Source organism: Opisthocomus hoazin, chromosome 19, assembly GCF_030867145.1.
Source record: "Opisthocomus hoazin isolate bOpiHoa1 chromosome 19, bOpiHoa1.hap1, whole genome shotgun sequence".
NCBI classification, from domain to species: domain Eukaryota; kingdom Metazoa; phylum Chordata; class Aves; order Opisthocomiformes; family Opisthocomidae; genus Opisthocomus; species Opisthocomus hoazin.
In genome coordinates, this window is record NC_134432.1 from 9,447,299 (window position 1) to 9,472,799 (window position 25,501).

The following is a 25,501-nucleotide window of genomic DNA, read 5'->3' on the forward strand; positions in this document are numbered from 1 at the left end:
CCCATTCCCACCGCACTCCTCACCTTTCTGGTACTGGAGCCAGAGCTGCTGCTGGACCTTCTTGCTGGGGAAGTGGATGGTGCAGCTGAACTCGGAGCCGTACAGTGCCTCTGCGATGTAGTGAGAGCCAAACTGCTGGATGAAGGAGAGCAGCTCCTCCCGGCTGCTGTCCTTCGTCAGGATCTTCAGGATGTTCGCAAAGCCTGTGGGAGGGAGGCAGGGGATCAGCAGGTCGGCCGGGGAGCGCTGCCAGCTGCAGCCCGGGGGGAAGGAGGCCCAGAAGATCCCCTGCTCAAGGCACACAAGTCCCTGCACAGGTGCAAAGCGCAGTTCACAGAATCCCAGCATGGTGGGGGTTTGAAGGGGCCTCTGGGGATCACCCAGTCCAACCCCCCTGCCGAAGCAGGGTCACCCAGAGCAGGCTGCACGGCACCGCGGCCAGGCTGGTCTTGAATATCTCCAGAGAAGGAGACTCCACAGCCTCCCTGGGCAGCCTGGGCCAGGGCTCCATCACCCTCAGAGGGAAGAAGTTCTTCCTCGTGTTCAGCTGGAACTTCCTCTGCTTCAGTTTGTGCCCGTTGCCCCTTGTCCTGTCGCTGGGCACCACTGAACAGAGTCTGGCCCCATCCTCCTGACACCCACCCTGCAGATATTTAGAGGCATTTCTAAGGTCCCCTCTCAGCCTTCTCTTCTCCAGGCTGAACAAGCCCAGCTCCCTCAGCCTTTCCTCACAGGAGAGATGCTCCAGTCCCCTCATCACCTTAGCCCTGAAGTTCCTGCAGTTCCTGCCCTCTCATCTCCATGGTCTACATGATCCTTTGGAACCCACAACCGGCTATTTACCTGAGCTGCGGCACTGGCATCCTTCTATGATTTCTCTCCCTAAGAAATGTCTCAAATCATTTTACAGTGATGCGCACATGAACACGCGTGTGCACACCCCAGAGACACACAAACAGCCTCCCGCCAACTCCAGCCTGCTCTTTAGGCTGCTGGGACGTCACCAACACTCTCCCCAAAGGATGTGCTTGGCCTTTGCTTTGCCATAACCATAACCAGAGATGCTCTCCTGGTGTAAGGTCGGACTGCACTGCAGGTCGCCCCAGCGTAAATACCTTGCACAACCAACAATTATTTTTAGGAAAGCTGGAGACAGCCCAGAGGGGCACACGGGGCTGGGCTGACGGCAGCTCCGTGGGTGCGCAAGGGTCGGGGCATCCCTCCAGCAGCGCCCGGGCAGACAGCGGGGACTGTGGGATGGGACGAGGACATGGACCCTCACTGCTCTGCGGACATGAAATATCTTGGAGGCACTGGTGACTACACGGTGCCTTGGCATCACTTAGAGCTTCATCGTTTTGGTTCAGTGGTGGAACCGAAAATAAACTGCAAGAAAACACGTCATAACTGTCACCAAAATGAGGTTATCTGGCTGGTTGTTTGGTTTACTGAAGGAGAAGGCTGGTTTAATAAAAAAGGTTGAAGAATTAATTTTGAGCTGAACCCAAGTATTTCATTCAGCTCCAAGCAGGTTATTTTGTTCCGGGGCTGTGCAGCCTGTCTGCACTACATCTTTTTTTTCCCCTTTCCCCATTTAAAAACACCTTGTTTTTCACATAACAAATGCTGTTTTGAAATGAAAAGGCAAAACATTTCAGGTCACAACAAAATGTTTCAGCATTTCTGAAACAAAATGTGTAGCTATAAAAACATGGAAGTGAAATGTTTTGACGTTTCCAGGATCCTCCTGCCCGCCCCTTCCTCGTCTGCGACTCCCTGCACTATATGACCCACATTTACAAGCGCTCCGGGTCCTGTTGAAACAACATTTTTCAAGAACTTGCTGTTTGTTGTACACACGTGTATACACAGCCACCCGCCCCAAATCCTCCCCACAGTGTTGCTAATCAGCTTGATCCTGGCTCTGACCCCAGCTCTTGGTTTTGCAACCGAGCCGCACAAACTCCTTGCCTCAGTTTCCCCCCATGAAAAGGAGGAAAATCTCTCTGCCTTCCTCTGCAGCAGCGCTGGGAGCGTGAGTTACTGCCCAAGCAGAGCCCGGAGGTGGGAAATGCTGGTGAGATGCTGGGCACGACTGTGCCTTGGGGCTGAAGACGACCACCCACCCGCCCACACAGACACGCGGTCTCCCTGCTGCTAGAACCCCTCACCTGCAGACAGGGTGATGGAACTGAGCTTCACCCGGTAGAGGTTGCTCCTGACCCGCCAGTGCTGCACCATGGGGTAGCCCATCGCCTCGTCGTACTTGATGTCTCCTGCGAAGGAAGAGCCGATGCTGAGCCCCTGCCGAGCCGGTGCCTGCGCTCCTGGGAGCGCTAACGCTGACACCGAGCGCTCGCTCGGCTGCGCACCGCAGGGGCGAGGAACGGGGTGGCAGCAGGGACGGTAACCTCCTCCGGCGGCCATGCCGTGGGTCCCCGTGCCAGGGCGGCCTCGCACAGCCCATACGCTATTTCTGCCCAAGGGATGCAGGAGGGTTGCCGCGAAGGACCCCCAACTCTTGGGATGCTGATGCCCCTCGGGGACCACGCTGGGATCCAGGGTGGGAGAAGCCCACTGCGGGGGTGAGCCCGGGGGTGGCTCGTACCGGTGAGGAGCTGGAGGTCGGGCAGGGGCTCCGAGAGGACGCCGCGGCACTGCTCCTCCACGGGCAGCGGGATCACCAGGAGGCCGTCGGCCAGCTGCGGGAAGTCCTTGATGAAATTATTCTCCCTGCAGAGAGAAAAAGACAACTGCAAAGCCACGATGCAGGCCACGGCCGGGCAGGGGGGCTGAGCTGCCCCGGCGGCACAGGGATGGATGGCTCGGAGGACGAGGGACACCTCCTGCGAGCAGGAGACCTAACTGGGGAGTGGGTCACCAGCCATCCCTGGCTCCACAGCCCTCCAAGGCAATGCGGAGAACTTCTTCCCTCTGAGGGTGATGGAGCCCTGGAACAGGCTGCCCAGGGAGGTTGTGGAGTCTCCTTCTCTGGAGATATTCAAGACCTGCCTGGACAAGGTCCTGTGCAGCTTGCTGTAGGTGACCCTGCTTCGGCAGGAGGGTTGGACTAGATGACCCACAGAGGTCCCTGCCAACCCCTACCATTCTGTGATTCTGTGATGCCTAACGAGCTCCCCGGGGGCCGTCGCTCCGTTAGCTCTCGGGCAACATGGGACCACTCTCAGCCTGGGGACTTGGCCACTGGTTTTGGCCTGGGTTTTCAGAGTGTGCCACTGGAGAGGGGACAGACGGCAGTGAGGAGAGATGAACAGCTGCTGCCCCCCAAAGCTGCCCCCTCCCACCACCTCTTTCCAGTACGGGACCAAGCCCCGCTGGGGCTCCTCACCCCAGGCAGCATCATTGCCGCCACGGCTTTGCCCCCACGACTGGCTCTCCAAAAGGAGGAGAAGGTACACTTATAGGCAGACACCAAAAAAAAAGCCCAGCGCATGCAGCTTACGGTGCGATTTTATCACACATGCGGGATCTCGTCTAACCCTGGCAGGTATAACGCTGTATAATAGGCCCCTAATGAATTGTTTCTAGAACAACGATGCCGGGGAAATTATTTGAAATGGTGAACAGACAGGTCTCTGGGAGACGAGCCTCCCCCGGCAAGCAAAACGCCTCACACCCGCGCAAAGGAGACGGGAGGGGGGATTTTAAATATTGATCTTAGAGCCAAAATAGAGGCCAGGAGCTCTGTGTCCTCCGGGTGCAGAGACAAAAGGGCAGCGGAACAGATAAAAGGGAGGTTTCTGCGAAAATCAGGTCAGCCCCAGGAGCTGGGGGAGGCTCAGGCTGGCACCGGCTGCCCCAGCTGCATTTTTCTGAATAGATTTTCCTTTACACAGCTGCTGGGTTCAGCCCCTTTCCCTGGTTTTACCCCTGGAGCTCGTCCCTAGGAGGGATGCTCCATCACCCCATGATCATCTCCCAAGTGGGGACACCTTGGCCACCTCCACGGGTCCCATTGCAGTGAGATGCTGAGGTGGTGGAACACTTCCCCGGGGCTCTCCCGCTGCTCCAGGGTCAGGACACGGCCACTGCAACCTGTACCGGTGGCAAGCAGGAGGCCATAGCCCTGTCCGGGGACGCTCCCAGCCCCGAGGCGGGCAAGGAGCAGTGGGATGAGCAGCAGCAGGAGGGGACACACGAGTGGGGCTCTGGCACCGAGCAGCAGCCTGCCTTCACACTGCACCCCTGTCTCACAGCCGCCGGCACCGGGCTGCGCCTCAGAGCTTCACTTTAGGCACTGCTGGAGAAAAAGTGGTTTATTTGTCTGAGGGGAGAAGCCTCTCGCTCGCACGTGCGCTCACAAATCTCCCACTTATCACGCCGGGCACGGGATCCCCGTGGCGGAGCGGTGCTCTGCTCTTCTCAGCCCTTCGCTGTCTTAGGGATGCAAACGGGGAACTGCAGTCACTGCCGGTGCCGGGAGCTGCGCGGGCGGTGGGAAGCAGGGCTGCAAAATTAGGCGAGTCGGTAAGGGAACTCGGGAAGGAGCGTATCGATGTCTCTGCTGCTCTGCTCAGCACAAAAGGGACAACAGCATCAGCGCTACCAAATCCCAACGCCTGGAGAGGCGCGATGCCGCACTGGGAAAAGTGGGATGGAGCTGGGCTGAGCCCGCCTGCCGCCCCGGAGCACGGGGACTGTGCCCTCCCCAATGGGTCAGCCCCGCACCCTGTGCCCGAGGCTGAGCACGAGGGCCAGGCGGGTCACACCAGAGGCCTGCCCAGCCCCGCATCCCACCTCCGAGAGGACCAGGAGGGGATGCCCAGGAGGACGATGACGTTGGCTGGCGGCACCTTCCCAAGCACTGTCCCACCGCTCCGCACAAGGGGACAGTGATGCCAGAAGAGCTCAGCCGTGGGGGACCGAAACACATGGCATGGCAGACACCACAAGACTGCGTCAACCCAGTGCCTTGCACCCAGGCACACGGCAGAGAAGATGCAAAGCAGCAGCGTGTCCTCCTTCCCCGACGCAAACCCACCCAGACCATCTCACGGATGCCAGCCCGCAGACCGGCTGTCCCTGGGCACGAGCCCAGCCCTGCGGCTGGTGGTCCATGCACGGGCAGCTACGGGGGGAGAAGCTGCAGGAGATGCACACCAGTGTGAGGGAACCGCACGCAGCGCCTGCTGCTCAGAGCTGCTGCCTCCACGAGAAGGTATTTACCGAAAAGCCGCGCTCTGCCGTGCCGCTTGCTGTAATGCCGTTTGCTTTCACCGCTCCGCAGCCGAAAGGTCAAGGAAAAACACGGGGAAAGTGCGAGCCAAGGCGTGGGCGCACACACCGGCGCGTGCCCACAGCCTGCTCCCGTAAGGCGAGGGAGCAGCGGCACAAGGCAGAGCTTCAGGAGGGGCTCGATCACGCAGTCTTGCTACCAAACCCTTCCTGCGCCTCTCCCCATCTCCAGCCTCCTGCCACCCCGCAGCAGGGCTGAGCCGAAGCCCCCGGAGTGGAGCACACGCTGGGCGCAGCCCCCGGGCACGGCGCAGCCCCCCGCAGAGCCCTGCCGTCCGGCACCGCGCCGAGCCCCGCTGCGTCTGCGGCAGGCGAGGCGGGCGGCAGACGATGGGGACCCCAGCAGTGTCCGGTGCGGGCGCTTTGCCACGGAGCCGCAGCCGGGAGAGGGCTGCAGCTCCTTTCCCACTGCGCCTTATTAATAACCCTGTGGCTCGCAGCGCTGCTCACCGCAGAGGCACAAAAAAGAGTTTCTGCCGGGCTTTTGTGTTCTCTGGAAGCTGTGATCAAAGCTGTCGGGCTCTGTGTGAGGGTCAGGGACACAGGCGAGGGGAGGGATGTGACAGCATCCCTGGGCACATGCTGCTGCACGTGCCTCCATCCAGGGCATGGCCGAGCCACCGGCACCTCCGCATGGGTGTAGGACCACGTGCGGGGTCATGGAATCATAGAATGGTTTGGGTTGGAAGGGACCTTTAAAGATCATCTGGTTCCACCCCCCTGCCATGGGCAGGGACATATTCCACCAGCCCAGGGTGCTCAGAGCTCCATCCAGCCTGGCCTTGAACCCTGCCAGGGAGGGGACAGCCACAGCTTCTCTGGGCAGCCTGGGCCAGGGCCTCACCACCCTCATGGGAAAGAATTTCTTCCTAATATCTGATCTAAATCTGCCCTCTTTTAGTTTAGAGCCGTTCCCCCTTGTCCTATCACTACACACCTCGGGGTCTGTGCCACTTCCAAGAGGCACGGCAGCACTTTCATGACCTTGCTGTTCCTACTGGTCATGGACCCAGATGGAGCCCTGGCCCAGGCTGCCCAGGGAGGCTGTGGAGTCTCCTTCTCTGGAGATATTCCAGCCCCGCCTGGACGCGGTGCTGTGCAGCCTGCTGTGGGTGACCCTGCTTCGGCAGGGGGTTGGACTGGGTGACCCACAGAGGTCCCTTCCAACCCCGAACATTCTGGGATTCTGTGATTCCGATGGGATCAGGAGACAGCCCAGCAAAGCCGCCTGCTCCCAGCACCTGCTGGCCCCACACCATCCTCCTCTGTCTCTCGTTCTGCCCCCCAGCACCCCCCCAGCACTCACGGCGCAGATGCCCGACACTCGCAGGAGCAGCGAGCGTGCTGCTCTCCCCAGCATGCTGCACGCTGAATCGTGGACTGGCAGCGCTCTCCTGGTGGGGATCCGAACATCTCTTGGGGCATTTTGCAGATACTGAGTCGTTATCTGAGAAAATGCTGTTTCTCCCTCGCAGCCTCCGACCCAGAGTATGTCCCTGCCTTGGGAGGGAGCTGACTTCCCGATAAACGAGTCTTGGTGCTGGGAAAGGTCAAATGGCCAAAGGCTTTACGGAGCTCTCGTACCGGCAGGGTGGGCAGAGGAGGAAGGCAGTCGCCTGGATTAAACTAAGTTCGAAATCCTGGCTTTGACGGATGCTTCACGTAACCTTGGCCAAGTCATAAAACGCACCCGTTGCCTCGGGCGACACGGATAACAGAGAGCAGCTCCCTCCGTCCCGGGTGCTGGTGGGGTAAAGGCAATTAGCGGCTGCTCAGGTACCAGGAGGAGGGCTCAGGCAGCGAGAGCCCGCTGTGCTGGTGTTCTCCTGTCCTTCTGAAACCAGATACACAAACGAGAGATGTTTTCAGGGAATCTGACCTTAAATAATACAGCCAAGGTGATGCAATACAGCCGTGGCGCGGTGCAGCGCAGGGCTGCGTTGCGGTGCTCCGCAGTGCTGGTATCACCTCACGCAGCCGAAAGGACCAGTACCCCACAGCACCCCTGAGCGAAAGGGGGTTTTGGGGGAGCAGCCGGAGTGCTGTGGTCCTCCTGGATGAGGCCACGGCCACCAGGTCGTGGTCCATGGCGTGATTCTGCTGAGCCCTGGGGCACCCCGTCTGCTTGCCGAGGCGCTGAGAGCCAGGGCCAAGCTCGCGGTGGGATTTTGGCCCGCAGCAGTGAAAGATCAGCTGGTGACTGACATTCGTTTCATTTTCCTGTTAGCAACGCCGCTGGGTGAAGGAGCAGCTTCTCCTCCTCGGCTCAGCCGGCTGTGGCTTCCTCCCTGCGCACTTCGCTCCCCAAGGACACGGCCTCGAGGCCGGACTCTGCCCGCTGACCCTCTGGCAGACCCTCCCCGCTCCTCTGCAGCTCCCACCACAAACCCACGCATCAGCTAGCGTGGGGCTGCCCACCTCCAGCCGCGCGGACGGCGATGCACAGCCTGCATCCCAGCCACCGGGCAAATACATTCACAAAGGGGTAAAAAAAAAAAAAAAAAAAAAAAATAAAATGACCCCACAAGTGATTAGCTGATGCCCTGAAGCGTGGGATTTAATTACCCTTATCTGAGCCAGCACAGCTACAAATGTTAATCACATTATCACCCAGCGTGCTTACGTTCAGCAAAGTGACTACGCCAGGACTGCGCTCTCTGCTATGCAAGTCTGAGAGGACACCTTCTCTGGCAAGAATTATTCATCTTAGTTCTTTCTGTCCCGCAGTTGCTTAGGGAGAACATGATGGATTTGAGGTTATTTAGTGCCCGCTTTTGACCCAGCTTTCCCCCGGAGAAGCTTTCCTGCTGGGGTGGCTCCAAACTCACAGGAGCCCAGCCTGCATCTGACAGGGGGACATTCAGAAATAGATTCTTTTTAGCTTGTCATCACCAAAAAAAAAATGATCTAGAGTCACTGGACGACAGAAAAGGGGTGTCCTGTTTCCACAGCCACTCCGGAGAAGGTAAGCACACCGTAAATCTCCCCCCATGTGTCTCCATGACCCCAGGCACTGGTGAATTATAAAGGCTTAATGCAAACCCTCTGAAGCAGCCGTTACTTACTCCAAATTTACTGGTCATTAATTGAGGCGAGGCCCCACTCCTGTATAATGAGGCACGATAAAAATGGAGACACTGGTCAGGTTTTGCCAGGCCCTGGAGCCCCCTCCAGCTCCCCAGCTTTCAGCCCCAACCACCGTTTTGCAACGATGCGCGGCCGGACCGGGCTGCGGGGAGAGAGGAGAGCCCCAACCCGGAGCTGCCTGTGCCCCCTGAATCCTCCTGGTGTGGCCACAGCCATCGCCCTCATAACAGAATCACAGAATCACAGAATGTTCGGGGCTGGAAGGGACCTCTGTGGGTCACCCAGCCCAACCCCCTGCCAAAGCAGGGTCACCCAGAGCAGGCTGCACAGCACCACGGCCAGGCAGGTCTGGAATATCTCCAGAGAAGGAGACTCCACAGCCTCCCTGGGCAGCCTGGGCCAAGGCTCCGTCAACCCTCAGAGGGAAGAAGTTCTTCCTCATGCTCAGACAGAGCTTCCTCTGCTTCAGTTTGTGCCCATTGCCCCTTGTCCTGTCGCTGGGCACCACTGGAAAGAGTCTGGCCCCATCCTCCTGACACCCACCCTTCAGATATTTGTAAGCATTTATAAGGTCCCCTCTCAGCCTTCTCTTCTCCAGGCTGAACATGCCCAGCTCCTTCAGCCTCTCCTCATAGGAGAGAAGCTCCAATCCCCTCATCATCCTCGTAGCCCTCCGCTGGACTCTCTCCAGTAGCTCCTCATCTTTCTTAAAGTAAGGAGCCCAGAACTGGACAGAGAACTCCAGATAGGGCCTCACTAGGGCAGTGTAGAGGGGAAGGGGAACCTCCCTCGACCTGCTGGCCACACTCCTTCTAATAACCTCCATCAGCCCCGATGCTGCGGATGAGTCCTGTCCCCACGCTGCCAGTCCTTCCCCGCCGCGTCCCCAGCGTGCCCACTTCAGTGCCAGCAATAAACCGCCCAACAACATTCCATAGCTGCCTTACCCCCTCGGTTCAGGGAGAATTAGCATTGAAATTGAGGTGTTTCGGGGAGCTCAATCAGGCCAGCGCTGGGGCCGCAGTCCCTGTGGCCACGCACGATGCTCCCCAGCGCCGGCGCGATGTGCCTACAAGCATGGTGCTCAGCGCCATCCCCTCCATGCACCCTTGGACTGAGCCCCAACACCCTCTGTGGGGCTGGGACTGACTGGGACCCCCGTCCCGTGCCCCCCACTCCCTCCGCCCCGCGGGGCTGGGGCTTCGTGGAGGTGAGGTCACCTGCTCTGACACGGGGAGGCATTGAACGGGGCTCAGCCGACGCTGGCGAAACGCCATGGGCTCCATCTTGGTGGCTCTTTGATCCCGGCACTGGAATACTGATCACGGCACCGCGCCGGCACGGCTGCGGTAGCACCACTGGGCTCCTCTTGCCCTGTTATGCCCAGTGTGGGGACACCGGAGCGTGGGAGGCGACAATGAGAGCTGCAGGACTGGGCAAAGGGTGGTGGCTGTCACCAGGGACCGCGGCTGGGAGCAGGAGCTGCAAACCCCACCAGTGCCTGTGCCACCGGGCGCGCGGTGCCAAGCAGGGATCCAGCCGTGGCACGTGATGGTGGCAGCCAGCAAACGACATCTGGACGTGGCACTTGAAGACCTGGGACAGCAGTGACAGCTGGACAGCAGGGTGCGGGCGGCGGGAGCAGCGCTGCTCCCCGGGAGCTGGCAGGGGCGCGGAAGGGGATTCCTTCCTGGTGAACGGGTTATTCTCTGTAAAACTGGGATTCAGTTCACCAGAGCTACTTGTCAACTCCGCTTGAACCTGCTGCAGAACCTGAGCACAGATTGTCTTGGTTGTTCTTTATTTTAAGTACAAAACAGAAGAATAGATGCCACCCCCACACTGCCACCACCTCCGTGCCTCCCGAGGGGGTCCTGCACCTCCCTGGGAGCTAAAGGCAAGTCTCAGCGTAGACTGTGACTGCTTTGCTGTTCTCCGTTAGTGCTCCAGAACATCAAACTCATTTCACAGTAACGGAATGGATGTGATGGATGGAGAGGGGCTTTTCACAAGGGGGTGTAGTGATAGGACAAAGGGGAACGGCTCTAAACTAAATGAGGGCAGATTTAGATTAGATACTAGGAACAAATTCTTCACCATGAGGGTGGCGGGGCCCTGGCCCAGGCTGCCCAGAGAAGCTGTGGCTGCCTCCTCCCTGGCCGGGTTCAAGGCCAGGCTGGATGGAGCTCTGAGCACCCTGGGCTGGTAGAAGATGTCCCTGCTCGTGGCAGGACGGTTGGAACCAGATGATCTTTAAGGTCCCTTCCAACCCAAACCATTCTATGATTCTACAACCCCAAGCTCACCATGGCTGGTGTTTGAGTTCAGCTGTTGAACTGATAACTCTCCACACCGCTCATGCCCGAGCCTGGGTCAGCAGCAGGACCCTCCCTCCACCGCCCCGGGAGCCGTGTGCCCATGCCCATCAGCATTGTGTTCTGCCAACACGGCACCATTCCAACTTGATTTTCCTACAAATCATCTCCAAAAATCCTCCAAACGCTAAAGCCCTCCTCCAGTCTGCACAGCCCCGGTGACAACCCTGAGCACCCACACAAACCCAGCCAGCACTGCCCACCACCGCGGCACTGGTGATCATCACAACGTGATGTTCACCATCACAGAGAAAACGCGTATCCTCTCCTGAAGCCAATTCTAAAGGAAACACAGAGGAATCCGCTCTGAGACAGGGAGATGGAGAAGCCGTGAGTGACAGGAGCAGAGATCTCCCTCCTCACCACGGTGAGCCCCGGAGCAGGCAGCTGGCGGGGATACGTGCTGCTGGAGGAGGTCCACCACCGGCACGTGTCTCCAGCCAGCAGAAGCAATGAAGCTCAGGTGGCAGCCTGGCACCCGTTTATCACCTTTCATTATTCTCCCCACTCCGCTCCCCATTATACAGCTATTTATTTATTCCAGCAAAGCGTGTCTCCTGCGGGTGAAATCCTGCGGTAGGCTGTGGATCTTTCTTCCTCGGGAGTGCCTGCTGGGAACAGCCTGAAACGGAGCGCTGAGCAAAAACAAATTTGGAAAGTTACGGTTCCCACAGCAACGCCTGGCGCCTGTGCAGCAGGCAGCGCGCAGGTACGCAAAGCTGGATTTATGCCTTAATTATGGAGTCAGGGCTGCAAGAGAAATCCCATGCAAAGCTCTAATTTTCAGCCCCTTACACAACTTCGCAAATATACGGATTTATTCCCTGTGGGATTGAAATTTCCTGTGCTTAACCTAAGCTTAAAGGTGATTTTCTGCAAGAAGTTTTAAGAAAAGTCAAAAATCCCCATTTTTTGAGTGAGAGGGTGAGGATGAGAAGCTGACACATCCCCAGCTGGCAAAGGGGAAGAGACTGACAACCCAGCTCTTGTTTGCCAGTAACTCTGCCACAAGTCACTCCTGGAAGCCCACACTCGCAGAGAGAAATTCCCTCGGGGGGCGGACGCACGTGAGCTACCAGCCACGACCTGGCGCAGAAGCTGTCATTGCTAACACTCGAACCCGGGTAACATCTCCTGGCCGCATCAGGACCAGAGCCCAGAGCACCAGCGTCTGCTGACAGCCCCTTCCCTCTGACAGAGCAGGACCCAAGCTCCTTGCATTGACTGCTGGAGACCTCCTCGTTTCACAGAATCACAGAATCACAGAATGTTCGGGGTTGGAAGGGACCTCTGTGGGTCACCCAGCCCAACCCCCCTACCAAAGCAGGGTCACCCAGAGCAGGCTGAACAGCACCGCGTCCAGGCGGGGCTGGAATATCTCCAGAGAAGGAGACTCTACAGCCTCCTTGGGCAGCCTGGGCCAGGGCTCCGTCACCCTCAGAGGGAAGAAGTTCTTCCTCGTGTTCAGACGGAACTTCCTCTGCTTCAGTTTGTGCCCGTTGCCCCTTGTCCTGTCGCTGGGCACCACTGGAAAGAGTCTGGCCCCATCCTCCTGACACCCACCCTGCAGATATTTATAAACATTTATTAGGTCCCCTCACAGCCTTCTCTTCTCCAGGCTGAACAAGCCCAGCTCTCTCAGCCTCTCCTCGTAGGAGAGATGCTCCAGTCCCCTCCTCATCCTCGTAGCCCTCTGCTGGACTCTCTCCAGTAGCTCCTCATCTTTCTTGAACTGGGGAGCCCAGAACTGGACAGAGTACTCCAGGACTTACCCACATCAATGACAAGCAGCAAGGAAGCTGACAAAATACAACCCAGCATATGACTAACCCGACCTTTTCCATCTTTAAGTTACTCTCTCCTTAGTACCGTCCCACTCGATTCACATCACGCGGGTGCATCACATCACTTGGGTGCATCATCGCCCAGGACAGGCCCTTCCACACACACCTCCCTACTCCTCTCCACCTTGCACAGGGCAAAAGCAAACAAGCAAATAGCCAAAACCTCTCTCCCTGCACGGCGCTGCGTTAAGGATTTGGCCGATCTCACCCGGGAGATAGGTAACGGCTCCACCACTGCCCACCGCTGGATGGGTTTGGCCTCAGCAGCCTTGTCCTGAGCCTGCAACCCGCTGGCAGGGCCAGGAGGACACGTCTGAGCCACGTGCCATCCCTCCTCGGTGGGAAGGTCAGGGAATTGCCCGGCAGCGGATGTGACTGATGAGAAATCCACCCGTTCACAAAGGACTGGCGCTGCTTAGTGCCTGCCAGGAGGATCTGTGTCTCGCTCCACGTGCCTGCCCTTCAAGGCGCCTCCCTCCATCAGCTTTGCCATCGCTGACAGCCAAAGTGTCCGACCTTGTCAGCTTCCATAAGCTCAGCAACTTCCAGCTTTTTAATGATTTGGATGAAGAAGCGCCACGAAGACAGACAGAACTCCTGGAGCAGCTCGCGGAGCTTCTGCCCACCAGGCTGTAGCCACTGCGAGATGATCTGGGGATGGTTTATCTACGGGGATGGGTTTTCTCTGCTCTGAGTGACCCAGAGCTGGGCTGGACACCTCTTCTGAATGATTATTTCAGTGATGAGCTGAGCCAGGCTGCAGGCCCTCTTGCGCAGGTTGTTTGGGTGCTGTTTGCAATCGTTCCTGAGCGCTGCTCGAGCAGCTCCGTGCCTGGCGCTTTCACGAGCATTATTTGTACCGAGGCAACAAATACAAAACTCCCACTGACTTCCAAGGAGCCAGGACTACACCCCGGGACTCCCCAAGGGACTGGCGCCAGGCCGGTGCCTGACTTGCATCCAGTTCCTAGGGGATCTGGGCATGGCGACCCGAGGCCGGTGGCCTCTCTGCACACCAGCAGCCCCTCGCACCAGCAGCTCCTTCCAGAGAAACCCACAGCCCAGCTGCAATGCCCTGGGAAGCACAAGCACTGCCTTTTAAATAATATTTGCCTTTCCAATGTCAAGGCAGACCCAGCTCTCTGCTCAGCACACAAATCCATTCTCTTTTAACAATTTGGGATCTTCAGCATTCTTTTTTTTCTCTCCTAAGCTTCATCGTTAACCTTTAAGATGGAGATAAGGCACAAGAGTTTGGAAAGGAATCAGGAGGGACCCTGGAAATAAGCCAGCAGCAGTGTTAATACCGGACTGCACATCATATCTCCTCGGTTCTTCTTTCCCCCCAGGGTGATTCGGACTGCTCTTGACTACCACCATGGTATTACAAACTCTAATGAGGTTTGGAAAATAGGAAACCCACTGCGGCGTGGGAGAAACTAATAGAAATTGTTTTGTCTTCTCTCTATTAGTCATTAGAAGCAGAGGAAAAACAGCCACAGGCAGTGGCAGGGCTGCAATACCACCACACATTTCATACGCCGGCACGCCGACAAAGTCGTATCAACGCAGCTAACGCTCCTGCTTCCCCTCCACGCAAGGCCAGCCGTACCCCAGCAGCCCCACGCAAGGCTCCGTCAAGCCTGGGGCAGCCCCAGTTGTGCCCAGTGCCCACCAGACCCGGCTGCAGCACCCAGGCAGCCCCCACCCAAGATGCCCACGCAGGATGCTCGGCCGGCCCGCGGCCCTGCCCAGCAGCAAACCCACCAGCACGGACCACGGCAGCCATGCCACAGCGAGCTGCCATGCAGAGCCCGGTGTCCCCGGTGGCCAGGGCCAGGCGGGGAAGGCAACGGCAGCGCCCGGGCAGGGCAGTGCTCAGGGACGCGCCCGTAAGCAGCAGCTCCCCGGCGCTGTCAGGCAGCCAGAGCATATGGTGAAACCGCTGGGATTTGCGACCGCAGCTGCAAAGTCGCGTTTCTGTCTGCGAAGTTAATTACGGAAGCCACAAAACGATGCGTGCAGCGAGCCAGGGTTGGGTGACAGCACCTGCAGCGAACTCGCCCCGTGCCACCCTCGCAGGGGAAGGCGGGCGCTGAGAGCCAAGCCCCGCTCCGGCGCTCGGCGAGGTGCCTCGGAGCACCTTCCACCCTGCTTCCTTCCACCCATCAACTGATGAGGGCCAAGCCCGAACCTTGCATTGCCTTCAGGTTTACACAGTCACAAGTTACACAGCAACAGGCAGATGGGCAAATCCTCCATCTCTGGAGAGATCACTTGGGATGGGAAAGAGCAAGGCAAGATTTTCTGCTGCACCAAGGACTGCATCCAAGCCCTGCTGCGAACTCGGAAGCAGGTACAGCTCAACAGCTGGCATAGCTGCGGCACGCTCGGATATCCCCATGCTGGGGCCGGCTCGCGACTGCGCTGCCCGGAGCAAGGATTCGCATTGCTAAGTCAATGTCAAGCCAATTTAGTCCTTGGACGGGGAATCTCCATCGACCAGTGCTGGCACTAGCGAGGAGGAGCAGCAACGGGCTGGTGCCAGCCTTGTCCCCGGAGGAGCGGCTGGAGTGGTGTCCGTGGCGCAAGCAGCACAAACCCATGGCCCGTGCTAATGGCGACCACCAGAGAGGAGCCCACAGGGTGCTGGAAACCCCCTGCTATCACAGTTTAAAGCCGGGTGGTTACAATTCACTGCCTCAAACCCTCCTGGCTCACTCCCTCCTTTCTTTTCAGCTGAACATCACCCTTATTTTCAGGTGTCCCAAGCGGGGGCAGAGCCCCCCTGCCCCATGAGCGGCCGCACCCCACATCGGGTGAGGAAGGGAGAAGCAATTCCCCTCTGCAAGCCTGCATACCACGGCAAGGCCATAAAGCCAATAAGGACCCCTTGGGATGAAAGGCACTCTATAAATCTGAGCGGTTATTATTATAAAACCAATCTCCACCGCATCTCTTAATAATGCAGATGAACTATGCAATAACACCAGCTATAATTAGTGTCATAAAAGTCAGAGATGAGAAAAGCTCGCGGGCCAGTTGGCCGGTCTCACGGACCGCTCCCCGCGGCGCGGTGGAAGGGAGGAACCTCCCGGGCGCCGTGGGAGCTCAGAAAAGCGAAGGCAGGCTCGGCAGCGCCGGGCACCATGAAGGGAGCGGTGACAAGGAGGGGGTGGCACAAACCACCGCGCCTTTGCCAGACCCCGGGGGGGAGCAGAGCCCCGCTCTCGCTCGGCAAGTGCCCGACGCCGACCTCTGGTCTGTGCTCTCCCGTGCGGGTCCACGTCCCCTCTCCCAAACCTTCATCGTTTCCTCACGCTCAGGACTAGAGACAACGATGTCACCATCAGCTGTTCACAGGGTGGACCCTGAAGACCTCGCTGAGCCCCTGTGAGCTGCGTGGGGGGCCGCGGGGGTCCCCCAAGGGCCCCAGGCTGATGACAGCAGGGCAAGCTCCTGGCAGGAGGAGCCCGTGTCCCAGACCAGCTCCCCAGGGGACGAGCATCCCCCGCAGCCATCGCCTCCCGTCCCACCAGAAGCTCCCAGCCCCAGAGCACAGAGCCACGACCTTCCCCTACACACACACACACACGCCTTGCCCAGCAGTGATCCCGGACTGGGATCCCACTGCCTGCTCCCATCCCGCCCAGCGACCAGCACTCCTCCTTACTGCAACCCACCCAGCCAACGCATGCAGCCCAAGCCCCAAGGCCCACTGCCTTCCTCCACCTCCCGCTCCCAGAAACCTCGTCATCCTCCTTGCTCCACGGTGCCCCCACGCCGCCCCGGCCCTTGTCCCCTGCCGTCCCGGCAGCGCTGGCGGTGGGACGGGCAGGAGGGAGGGCTCCTTGCCTGGGCGCAGCACTGCTCTGCCCAATTAGTGCTGCTGGCTGACAGGCTCTGTGTGCGCTGCGTGATTAGCTGTGGAAATGCAAATCTGAACTTCCTCCGCCGCAGCAGCTAACAAGATAATGAATATTTTCATCAGCTGCAGAGAACACAAACATCTGCGCAGACACCGGCGCGCTGCCAGGGCCGGGGGAGCGGGGAGCAGGGCGCGGGGTGGGGGAGCAGCTCCCCAAGACCTCTCATGCTCGGGGGGAGGAAAGATCTGCCACTGCTGGCTGGTCCCCGAGCCTGGCAAAAGCCCGTGGGTGACAGGGCATTGGGTTTGGTGGGTGCTGGCACCGTGTCCAGCAGCAGTGCCTCAGCTCTGGACTGTGCCTGTGGCTGCGAGAGCCGGTCCGGGGTACGTACCCACAGTACCCACGTCTCCCAGGGCACCACGCCGGCCCTGCCCCCTCGCTGCCCATCTCTGGGGCCCGAGCTCCGCTTTGAAACGTCAGCTCACCGGTTTGCACGGCTGCGAAGCCTGCTGCGGGGGTACGGACCAAGGTTACAGCTGCTTGGCTTTCCCTCAGCCTCACGATAAAGGTGAGGTGTTTGGTTGTGTTTTTTAACACCCACCTATTTTTCGTAGCAGCACATCTTCACACGCTGCCTGGCACCGCTGGGGCTCAGGAGGGGCTGGGGAAGGAGCCCAAGCCCCAAGTCACGGATGTGCAATTCATTTTGGGCTCTGGCTGTGCCGGCAGCTTCCGCCCCGCTGTCCCTCCTGCTCCCCAGGGCTCACGCACATGCTGGGAGCAGTGGGGCTCTCCTGGGCCACGGCCAGACAGCAGAGACCAACCACACGCAAGGTTATCCTGCAGCTTGTGCAGACTGGAATGGAACGGAGCAGCTCAGGGGCACATCCAGAGCAGGGACAGGGCAGCAAGAGCATGGGGTGGCTGTGACGGCCATGCCCACGCTCGCCGCCGATGTGCTGGCCTGCTCCTTAAATCCTACCCACACCAGGCACAGAACGAGTCTGCAAACCTCTCCTACTTAAAATACCTCTATTACTAACATCTTAATCAATGTATTTTAAAAAAGCATCTCTTCCACCCTGGACCCCTGCGCTGTCTGTAGGCTATCGCTGGCACTAGGCTTGCTTTTGTTTTGCCAGAAGAATGAAAAAACGCTACCAATCCAGCAGAGCAGCACGTGGCTGCGACTGTCAGCAACACCCGCTCAGAGCCACACAATCTGTTCTCCTGCTCGGCGGGACGCTAGCTTTGAAACGGAGCAGGGCTGCTGCACGCAGGGTGCAACAGTGACCTAACTGACGGGATGCTGTGCTAATTGCAGTAGTCATTTATACACCGGATTGATAAAATCTCCATGCTTAGCCTGGCCAGTGAAGACGCACTCAAAATACACGGCATATGTCTATGTGCAACCTGTTGCAGGCTCTGAAAAGGGCTGATGGACTCAAGCAAGCAGCCGGGATGTCCCCAACGCTGGGCTGAGAGGTGGAAAAACCAGGATTGAGGAGAAATGACTCCGTTTTTGGGGGGCCCTTGGGGGATCGAGGAAAACCAGCGCAGACGGGGGCCCTTTGGGGGCTGCACAGCCATTGCGCGTGGCATGGCCGCAAGCGGGTACCAGATCATCCCCGCTCTGCAGGCAGCATCCCCGGCCGGGAGCAGGCAGCGGTGTCACACGGCGTGTACGGGGAACGGGGCAGAGAGAGGAGCATCACATCCCACATGACAGCTCATCAGAGCTGCTAAACCGCTAACGACCCCCTTACCTGCTCCTGAGGACCGAGGCCTGCGGCATTAGCCTGGCTTGGGAAGTCATCATTGCTTCCAACTTGTATGTCTAGGCTTCAGAGTTGTGAACAGGTAATAGAATTGCAGCAACAAATAATAAAAGGAGGAATGAAATGGAAGGCAGCCACCGGAAAAGAGACCCATCCGTTATCCCGGCCTGAAGGGTAATAGGTAAACAAGGCGTCGGGGTGCCGGCTGGCGCCGAGCTCGCCAGCACAGGAATAATAAACAGCACAATTATAACTTCTGTGCTGGGAGGTTTAAAAGAGAGGGAAAAAATATGAAAAAATCAATAGCATTAATTTAAGTAGTTACGGGTGTTCTATTTGCAGTGCCGCAGGGCAGGACATCCTCACAGGGGCTGACCCATGAGCTCCAAGCTGGGCAGCACCAGCAGAGCCCCCCCGTCCCCCAGCCTCCCGTACCCCAACGTGAGGGGTTTGAGCACCCATCCTGGCCCCGGCAGCACCCACGGCCAGGGGAGACGCTGGGTGCAGCAGGCACGAGTCCATCCCCGGGGCAGGGGGAGCGACGGGGGGGGGGGATGCTTCCAAAGCAGCCCCCCGGCAGGGACGGTGCCGAGCTGTCAGCACACCCCGCCGTCGCCGCGCCGGTTTATTAAGGGCTGAGAAGCAGCGAGGGGAAGGAATGACAGATTTAAAATTAACTTGCCAAACTCCCCATCAATATTATGACAATTCCTCGCATCGGCTCAGCGACCCGGCGCGCCGCCTGACAGCGCAAGCGTGGCTGTGCGGAGGCAGAGCCGGCTGCCGGGCTGGCAGCGCTCGGGGCGAGCGGGCGCCCGTCCCTCCCCACAGCACCCCAGCATCCTTGGTGCTCAGCACCACCTCCGATCCAACCCAGCCCTTCCCCAGGCTGTAAAGAAGCAGCAGCCCCGTTTTGCAGGTGGGGATACGAGGCACAGCATCCTACAAGGACCCATTCGCAGAGGGCAGGGTGCTTCCAATCTGCGGGAAGGTGCTCGGCCCTGCACCCTCCGCAGTCATCCTCCATCGCTACGGAGAGGGGCAAACTCTCGGTGCTCGGCAGGTTTTTTGCCACGAGGGAGTGCTGACATAAATCCTCTCCCCTCCTCCAGCCACCAGACTGTTTTGGCTGCTCATCTGCCCCCAACACCCAGAAACCCCCTGGACTCGCTGCATCCCTGCTGGGGGGATCAAAGCGGGGCTGCGCGGGTGAGCGAGGTGCTCCCCGTGTCTCGGGGCTGTGCCAAGCAGGAGCACGAGCCAGGATGACGGGCAGAGCCGGAGGCAGGGATGGGAAGGGACCCCGGTTCGGGCAGATGGCTGCTCCCCGGGGAGCGCTCTGCTGCGTGTTGCTCTCGCATCCCGTTTGCCGTAATAATCCAGCGAGTAAAGCTGGCTCCACGGGTAGCAATTAGGGTTTTCTCCATATTAATGGCATAAAAGCAACAGTCTGAAACTGCAAAACAGCCCTTAAACAAAAATCTCTGTTCCCTCGTGGCAAAGAGACCGCACAAAACAGATCAGGAATGAACAAACAACCCATTCGGAAAATAATCCCCCAGTGGTCTGGGGACGGCGTGGAGTTCGGGCTCTGCCCCACCACGAGGCAACGGGGGGGAAAATCGCTCTAATCTAGTCTTTAGCAAGCTGGATCCACCGCTGAGCCTCCCGGCTCGACTGAGAGGTGTGACTGGAATAGATCAGCTCCAATCCCATCGACTTATTAACACTGCACAGAATTTCACCAAAAAGAATCTTTTTCAAAAAAAAAAAAAAAAAAAGAGAGGGATGCCCAGAAGGCGGCAGCTCTGAACATGCTTTCGGCTCAGCGGTGGAAGGAGTGAGGGGGGTTTCTGGTGTGTGATGCAGGACCCCTCCTATGCCCCCCGCCACAGCGCCCGCGAGGGACTGCGCTGGAGAAGGATCACCGGAGGAGCGCTTTGATTGAAATCCTTGCAATAAAACAGCAGCAGGAGCCATGACGTGGCACCCTCCCCCGAGAAGGAACCTCGACGCTGACTTGTCCAACAGGTCAGTGAAGCACCCCAACCACCACAGCGATAATTAGCAGTTATTAAATCAGTACAGAAAAAGCTGTCTGCAGAGCTCCTAACTCCTGACGGCTTGAGCTGAGCTGCAGGGATGCTGCTGTGCTCAAGTCATAGAATCATAGAATGGTTTGGGTTGGAAGGGACCTTTAAAGATCATCTGGTTCCAACCCCATCTTCCACCAGCCCAGGTTGCTCAGAGCTCCGTCCAACCTGGCCTTGAACCCTGCCAGGGAGGGGGCAGCCACAGCTTCTCTGACCAACCTGTGCCAGGGCCTCACCACCCTTGTGGTGAATAATTTCTTCCTAATATCTAATCTAAATCTGCCCCCATTTAGTTTGCAGCCATTCCCCCTTGTCCTATCACTACACACCCTTGTGAAAAGCCCCTCTCCATCCTTCCTGCAGGCACCTTCAGGTCCTGGAAGGCTGCTCGAAGGTCACTGTCGCTGATGGATGGGGAAGGGGTCCTTGGCACCAGCACGAAGCGATGCGCGAGCAGGGACAGGCTCTGTGCACCACAGCGAGGTGCTGTGCCAGTGCTGGCGTACCTACAGAGCACGCACAGTGCACACAGTGCGAGCTGTTCCGGCTGCTGCCCATCCCTGCTGCAGCCACATTGGTCGCAGCAGCCAATGTTGGCTTCCTCCATCCTTCCCTCAGGTGTTACCGTCTCCTCAGTCATCCCACCGAAGCGTTTGGGTGCTGCCTGGTTCCCTTGGATAAAATGATGTGAGTTAAAGGGGAAAAATTGAAATCTGAAGCAGCACCGACTACAACTGCAGGCGGATCTCTAGTCTGGAACCTCCAAGCTGTGCAGCTCTCCTGTTTTCATTACCAGCCTGCTGTGCCGCGTGCTCACATCTAACACCATCCTTACTCCGCACCATAAAGCTACCCACTGCGCATCCCCGTACTTTCGAGCTGCCCAGACACAGTAAGGCCACCGGTGCTACACCAGCTCCACACGGGTGCCGTGCCGACCCCGCAGCCATCGGCAGGGCAGAGCCTCACAGCAGCACTGCAGCCCGTCGGGTGGCAAAGGGACCACCCCAGCCCCAACGGGATGGAAATGCGGCTGTAACTGATAGGTGTTGCCCAGGCCAGGGCGTGCAAGACAGCTTTTCCCAGCACAAAGGCTTCCTCCCAACACCACGCTGACATGCCTGGCGGATTGAGAATATCCTATTTATTAAAGACACTGAAGATGTGGCAACATGGGAAGCAGACACCATTCAAAGGACTGTCACATCTGCATAGCTAAAGGATCCCAGCAGTTATAAATCCCTCTAAAATACTCAGCCCCTTGTTCTGATAGCAGGTTCTTGCTCCTACTTTGCAGAAACAGGCTTTTAATCCCCGGTATTAGGCAGCTTCCTGCTATGTTTCAAATACACCAAATTAAGGGCTTCTCTAACAGCTGGTGTCTTAATGCTCAGAGAGGTTCTTGAATATCTATGAAAATCAGAGGCAAATTACATCTTTTAGTTAATAATTTCTTCTCCATTAACCTCCATCTCTTCCCTTGTTAGGAGATGATGTAATGGTGCTCCTGCGGCGTAACCCTCCGACACAAGGGCAGCCTGGCCGCGGGCAAGGACGCTGCGCGCAGGGAAGCGAGCCCTGCTCATCGCTGCCCGAGCCACGCTCCGATGGGAAAGGGCGGCCGTGCCCACCTTCCAGGCTGCCGACAGCGCTGCTGGAGCGAGGCGGGCTGCCTCCTGCCAGGCCCCGAGCTCTGCCGAGCCAGCTGACCGCACGCTACAGCCTGCAACGTGCGGGCACGCTTCGCAGGTCGCTCTCGTCTCAGACCGGCTTCTGCCTGCTCCTCACGGCTCTTAGACCCAGGGCTGGTCTCCAAGCCGACGCCGGGCACTGAAAGCCCTGTTTGTCACGGTGAGGCTGTGCAGAGGACCTGGCTCCGGCTGCCAGACCCTGGCCGGGTAAAGCTTCCCCCACGGCCATCACGCAGGCAGCGTGGCAGGAGCGGTGCCAGCCGTGGGAAGGAGGACCGATCACCAACAGCCCTTTGTTTTTTTAACCCGAAAACCTGTCAGCCATGAGCCCCAGGGAGTGCTTGGGGCTCGGACCCCTGGAAGATACAATCCCACCATCACAGGTGCTTTATGCCGAGAGCAAAGAGGCCGAGGGCAGCTCCGGCAGGAACCGCTCCCGGTCCAGCCTGGGACTGCCCAACCCCACCGTCCCAGGATGACCTCAGATGGCGTGACGTGGAGAAGCCACATTTCCCAGGATAAACCAGACCCACACACAACTTTGCTTGCTTTCCAGCTGGAGTTTAGGAGGAATTTAGGAGGACAGGGGCTGTGTTTGCTTCCCAGCAGTGACAAAGCAGCCCTTGCACCCCAGCCCTGGCTGAGGCAGGGGAAGGATGGTTTTTCAACCCTCCCGCTTTGCAGTGCAAGCAAAGGGCAGGCTACGGACGAGCCAGAGAGAAAATACAAGCCTCTGCAAGAGGAGGTTTGGTGCTTAGGGACTGACAGCACAAGCCAGGGCTCGACCTCATCCGGGTGGAGCCCGTTGGGTCTGGCAATTCCAGGAGATGGGCTTGGGGAGTTTTCGAAGCCCCCAGACCTGCTCAACATGCCAGCTCATAGAACATCACAGCTCCGCAGCCCTGGCTCTGCTCTTACACACCCACTGATGCTTGTAACGTGGGAGGGGGAGAACGCAGAGAGGAGCCCACGAGGAAAATCGCCTTCATGCACTGTCGACTCTCACCTCCAGCAAAGGCTGCGTGTGCCGGTGTGCTTCCCCCCGCACCCCGACCGGACCCTGCCCAAGCGATAACCACCAGCTGCAGTCATGATAGATGCATCTGGTCAAGGTAGGTTTGGGAGAGACAGATAACAACACCATAGCCAAGGGCTAATTTATGGCACTGCGCCCACCTAACCACGGTGCTGAACAACATCCGACTCAAGCCAAATTTGGAAGAAACCAACATCTGCCATCAGTCTGCAACTGTGAGTCAGTCATCTTACCCCCTTAACAGTGAGCGGCCCCAGAGCCCGCTGAGCTCTCCTGCATGGCAGAGGGCTGCATGCCAGGATCTCCCCTTGAGCAGGGACGTCCCTCAAGGGTAGTCCTCCAGGTTGACAGAACCCTTATCGCGTCAGATACTCAGTAACTGAAGTGGGAACAAGTGTGCTGAAACTTTGAAAATCTCAGCTAAGTGATATAAAGGATTGATTGTGCATATATGATCCTTGAGACACAAACTCTTGATCAAGTCTGGGGCTAAGACTGGGTCCAGCCGCACCTTGACTCCTCTCTGAGCAGGCCGTTAAAAAGCAAGGGGGTCCATTCCAAACCTCATGACTCAACAGGAGGGTCTCTGACCATTTTGTCCAACCCTGTCCTCTGTGCAGTAAATAATCCTGTGTACCTTGACATCGAATCTTGCTAAACCATTGTTGCATTCACCATTGAACTTTGCTAACTCACTGTCTTCTACCAATAAAGTATATCGCTGCCTCTCTCTTGCGAGTGAAGTGCATCACTGCCCGCGGCACTGCGGCTCTGCTGGCTCCAAGCACTCCGCTGGCTGCGGCTTTCCGAGTGCCTTTGTGCTGGTGGAGCTCGTAATTCATCAGCCATCAAGACAGCAAAAGGCCAGAGTTCAGCGTGAATTCGTAGCTAGGAAGGCTTTGCACTCTGCTGGGGAAAAAGCCCAGACAAACACCGTGGGCCGCAGTGACGAGCACCCACAACTCCAGCTAAAATTGGAGGCAGTGATGAGGTCTCAGTGCCTTAAGAGCAAAGAAACCCTCAGTGCCCTGGCAGGCGCTGGGCAAGGGAGAATCTGGGTGGGATGGGGGCTGGATCCTCTCCTGATCGTGATCAGTGCTGCTGCTGCTTTGAAACTCATAGTCCCAGCTTGGTTTAAACTCGATCAAAATGCGGCTGCATTCAGGAGAACTGACAAAAAATTAATAAATCAACTCATTTTCCAGCCCTGAATTCAACAGCTACCAGCAAGCCCTCCTCCGTGAGCGCTGCAAGGTGAAGACCCGGGCAGCTCGGATCCTGCTCTCCCCACGCGCCTCTGACCCTCGGTACTCCCGACGTACTCGGGATGCAGCTCACAAACAGCCCCTGCCATCCGCTCCTTGCACCCCGGCAGGGGATCAACCTTCAGCCTATTTACAATCTTTCTTATCATGCTACACCCACGGCTCCTCCCAGTACTGTAACTGGGGGCACTGAGTAAAACCAGCTCACCCAGGTTGAAAACACGCCAAAGGAAATGCCCTTTCATACCACGCGCAATCAAACGGCGGAACTCATTGTCGCAGGGAATCACGGAGATGAAGAACATCAGTGTTCAAAAAGAGACAAAGCAGCACTACTGAGAAAAGCCCTTGAAGGCAATTAAACACTCACTGATGAGACACACTGGCCCAGGAGGACACTACGCTGCTAGCTGCAGGAAGGATGAGCAAGCAGGCAAACCATGGACGCTTGCTGTCCTCTTGCTCTCCTCTCCTAGTGAACGTGTCAGAGACGTTGGCTCTGTACCAACATACCTCGGTCCCGCCTCACCATCCCGATGTTCCCAAAACCAGGAGCAGAACCGGGCCATACCTGAAAGTCATCTGGAACACCTGCCCTTGGTTGACGTGCTGGCTCCTGTTGTTATAGCCGTGCAGCATCTCTCCGAAGAGCGTGTCGTTGAACTTGGCGTCCGACTTGAGGCACTTGGGGCCCTCACAGATGTCAGACAGCATCAGGCAGGACTTCCCGTCAGGGGCCAGCTTGTACTCCTCCACGCACCTGCGGAGAACCACAAGGATGTGAGACAGGCTCCTGCCCTTTTTTCCACCCAGCAGTGCCCTCCTGCAAGGACGCAGCTCCAGCATGGCTGCTCCTTTGCTCTTTGGTCCCACTCCAAAGCACCCTGTGGGTACGATGCACGTGCTCGTCTCCAACAGGCACGAAGGGAAACAGAGGCAGGCAGCAGGGATGGGATTTAACTACAGGCACTGGAAACATCAGCGGCATCTTTTGCACATGTGCTCACCCTGCATCCCCTCCTCCTCTTCTTCCTCCGGCCTTTTTGCCAGCATTGTGGCTCCCAGCTGACAAGGAAACCTCCATTCCCTGCCTGCCCCTTCCTCCCCGTAGCCACAGTGCTCTGCTGACATCAATCCCACCTCCATCCAGGCTTGTTCCCCTCTCCCGTTCCTCTACCGCGTTTTACTGCTGCAAGCGAAACTC

General features: G+C 58.0%; 1 protein-coding gene across 1 annotated transcript in view; it reads right to left on the reverse strand.

Annotated features, from left to right (window-relative positions):
* ASTN2 (astrotactin 2) overlaps positions 1 to 25,501 on the reverse strand; it is a 360,893-nt gene that overhangs the window by 127,903 nt on the left and 207,489 nt on the right. The window contains exons 13-16 of the mRNA XM_075439778.1: positions 24,869 to 25,057; positions 2,609 to 2,733; positions 2,172 to 2,276; positions 24 to 203 (exon numbers count right to left, since the gene is read on the reverse strand). Coding sequence (XP_075295893.1) covers positions 24 to 203; positions 2,172 to 2,276; positions 2,609 to 2,733; positions 24,869 to 25,057 — 599 coding nt within the window. The remainder of the gene's footprint in view (positions 1 to 23; positions 204 to 2,171; positions 2,277 to 2,608; positions 2,734 to 24,868; positions 25,058 to 25,501) is intronic.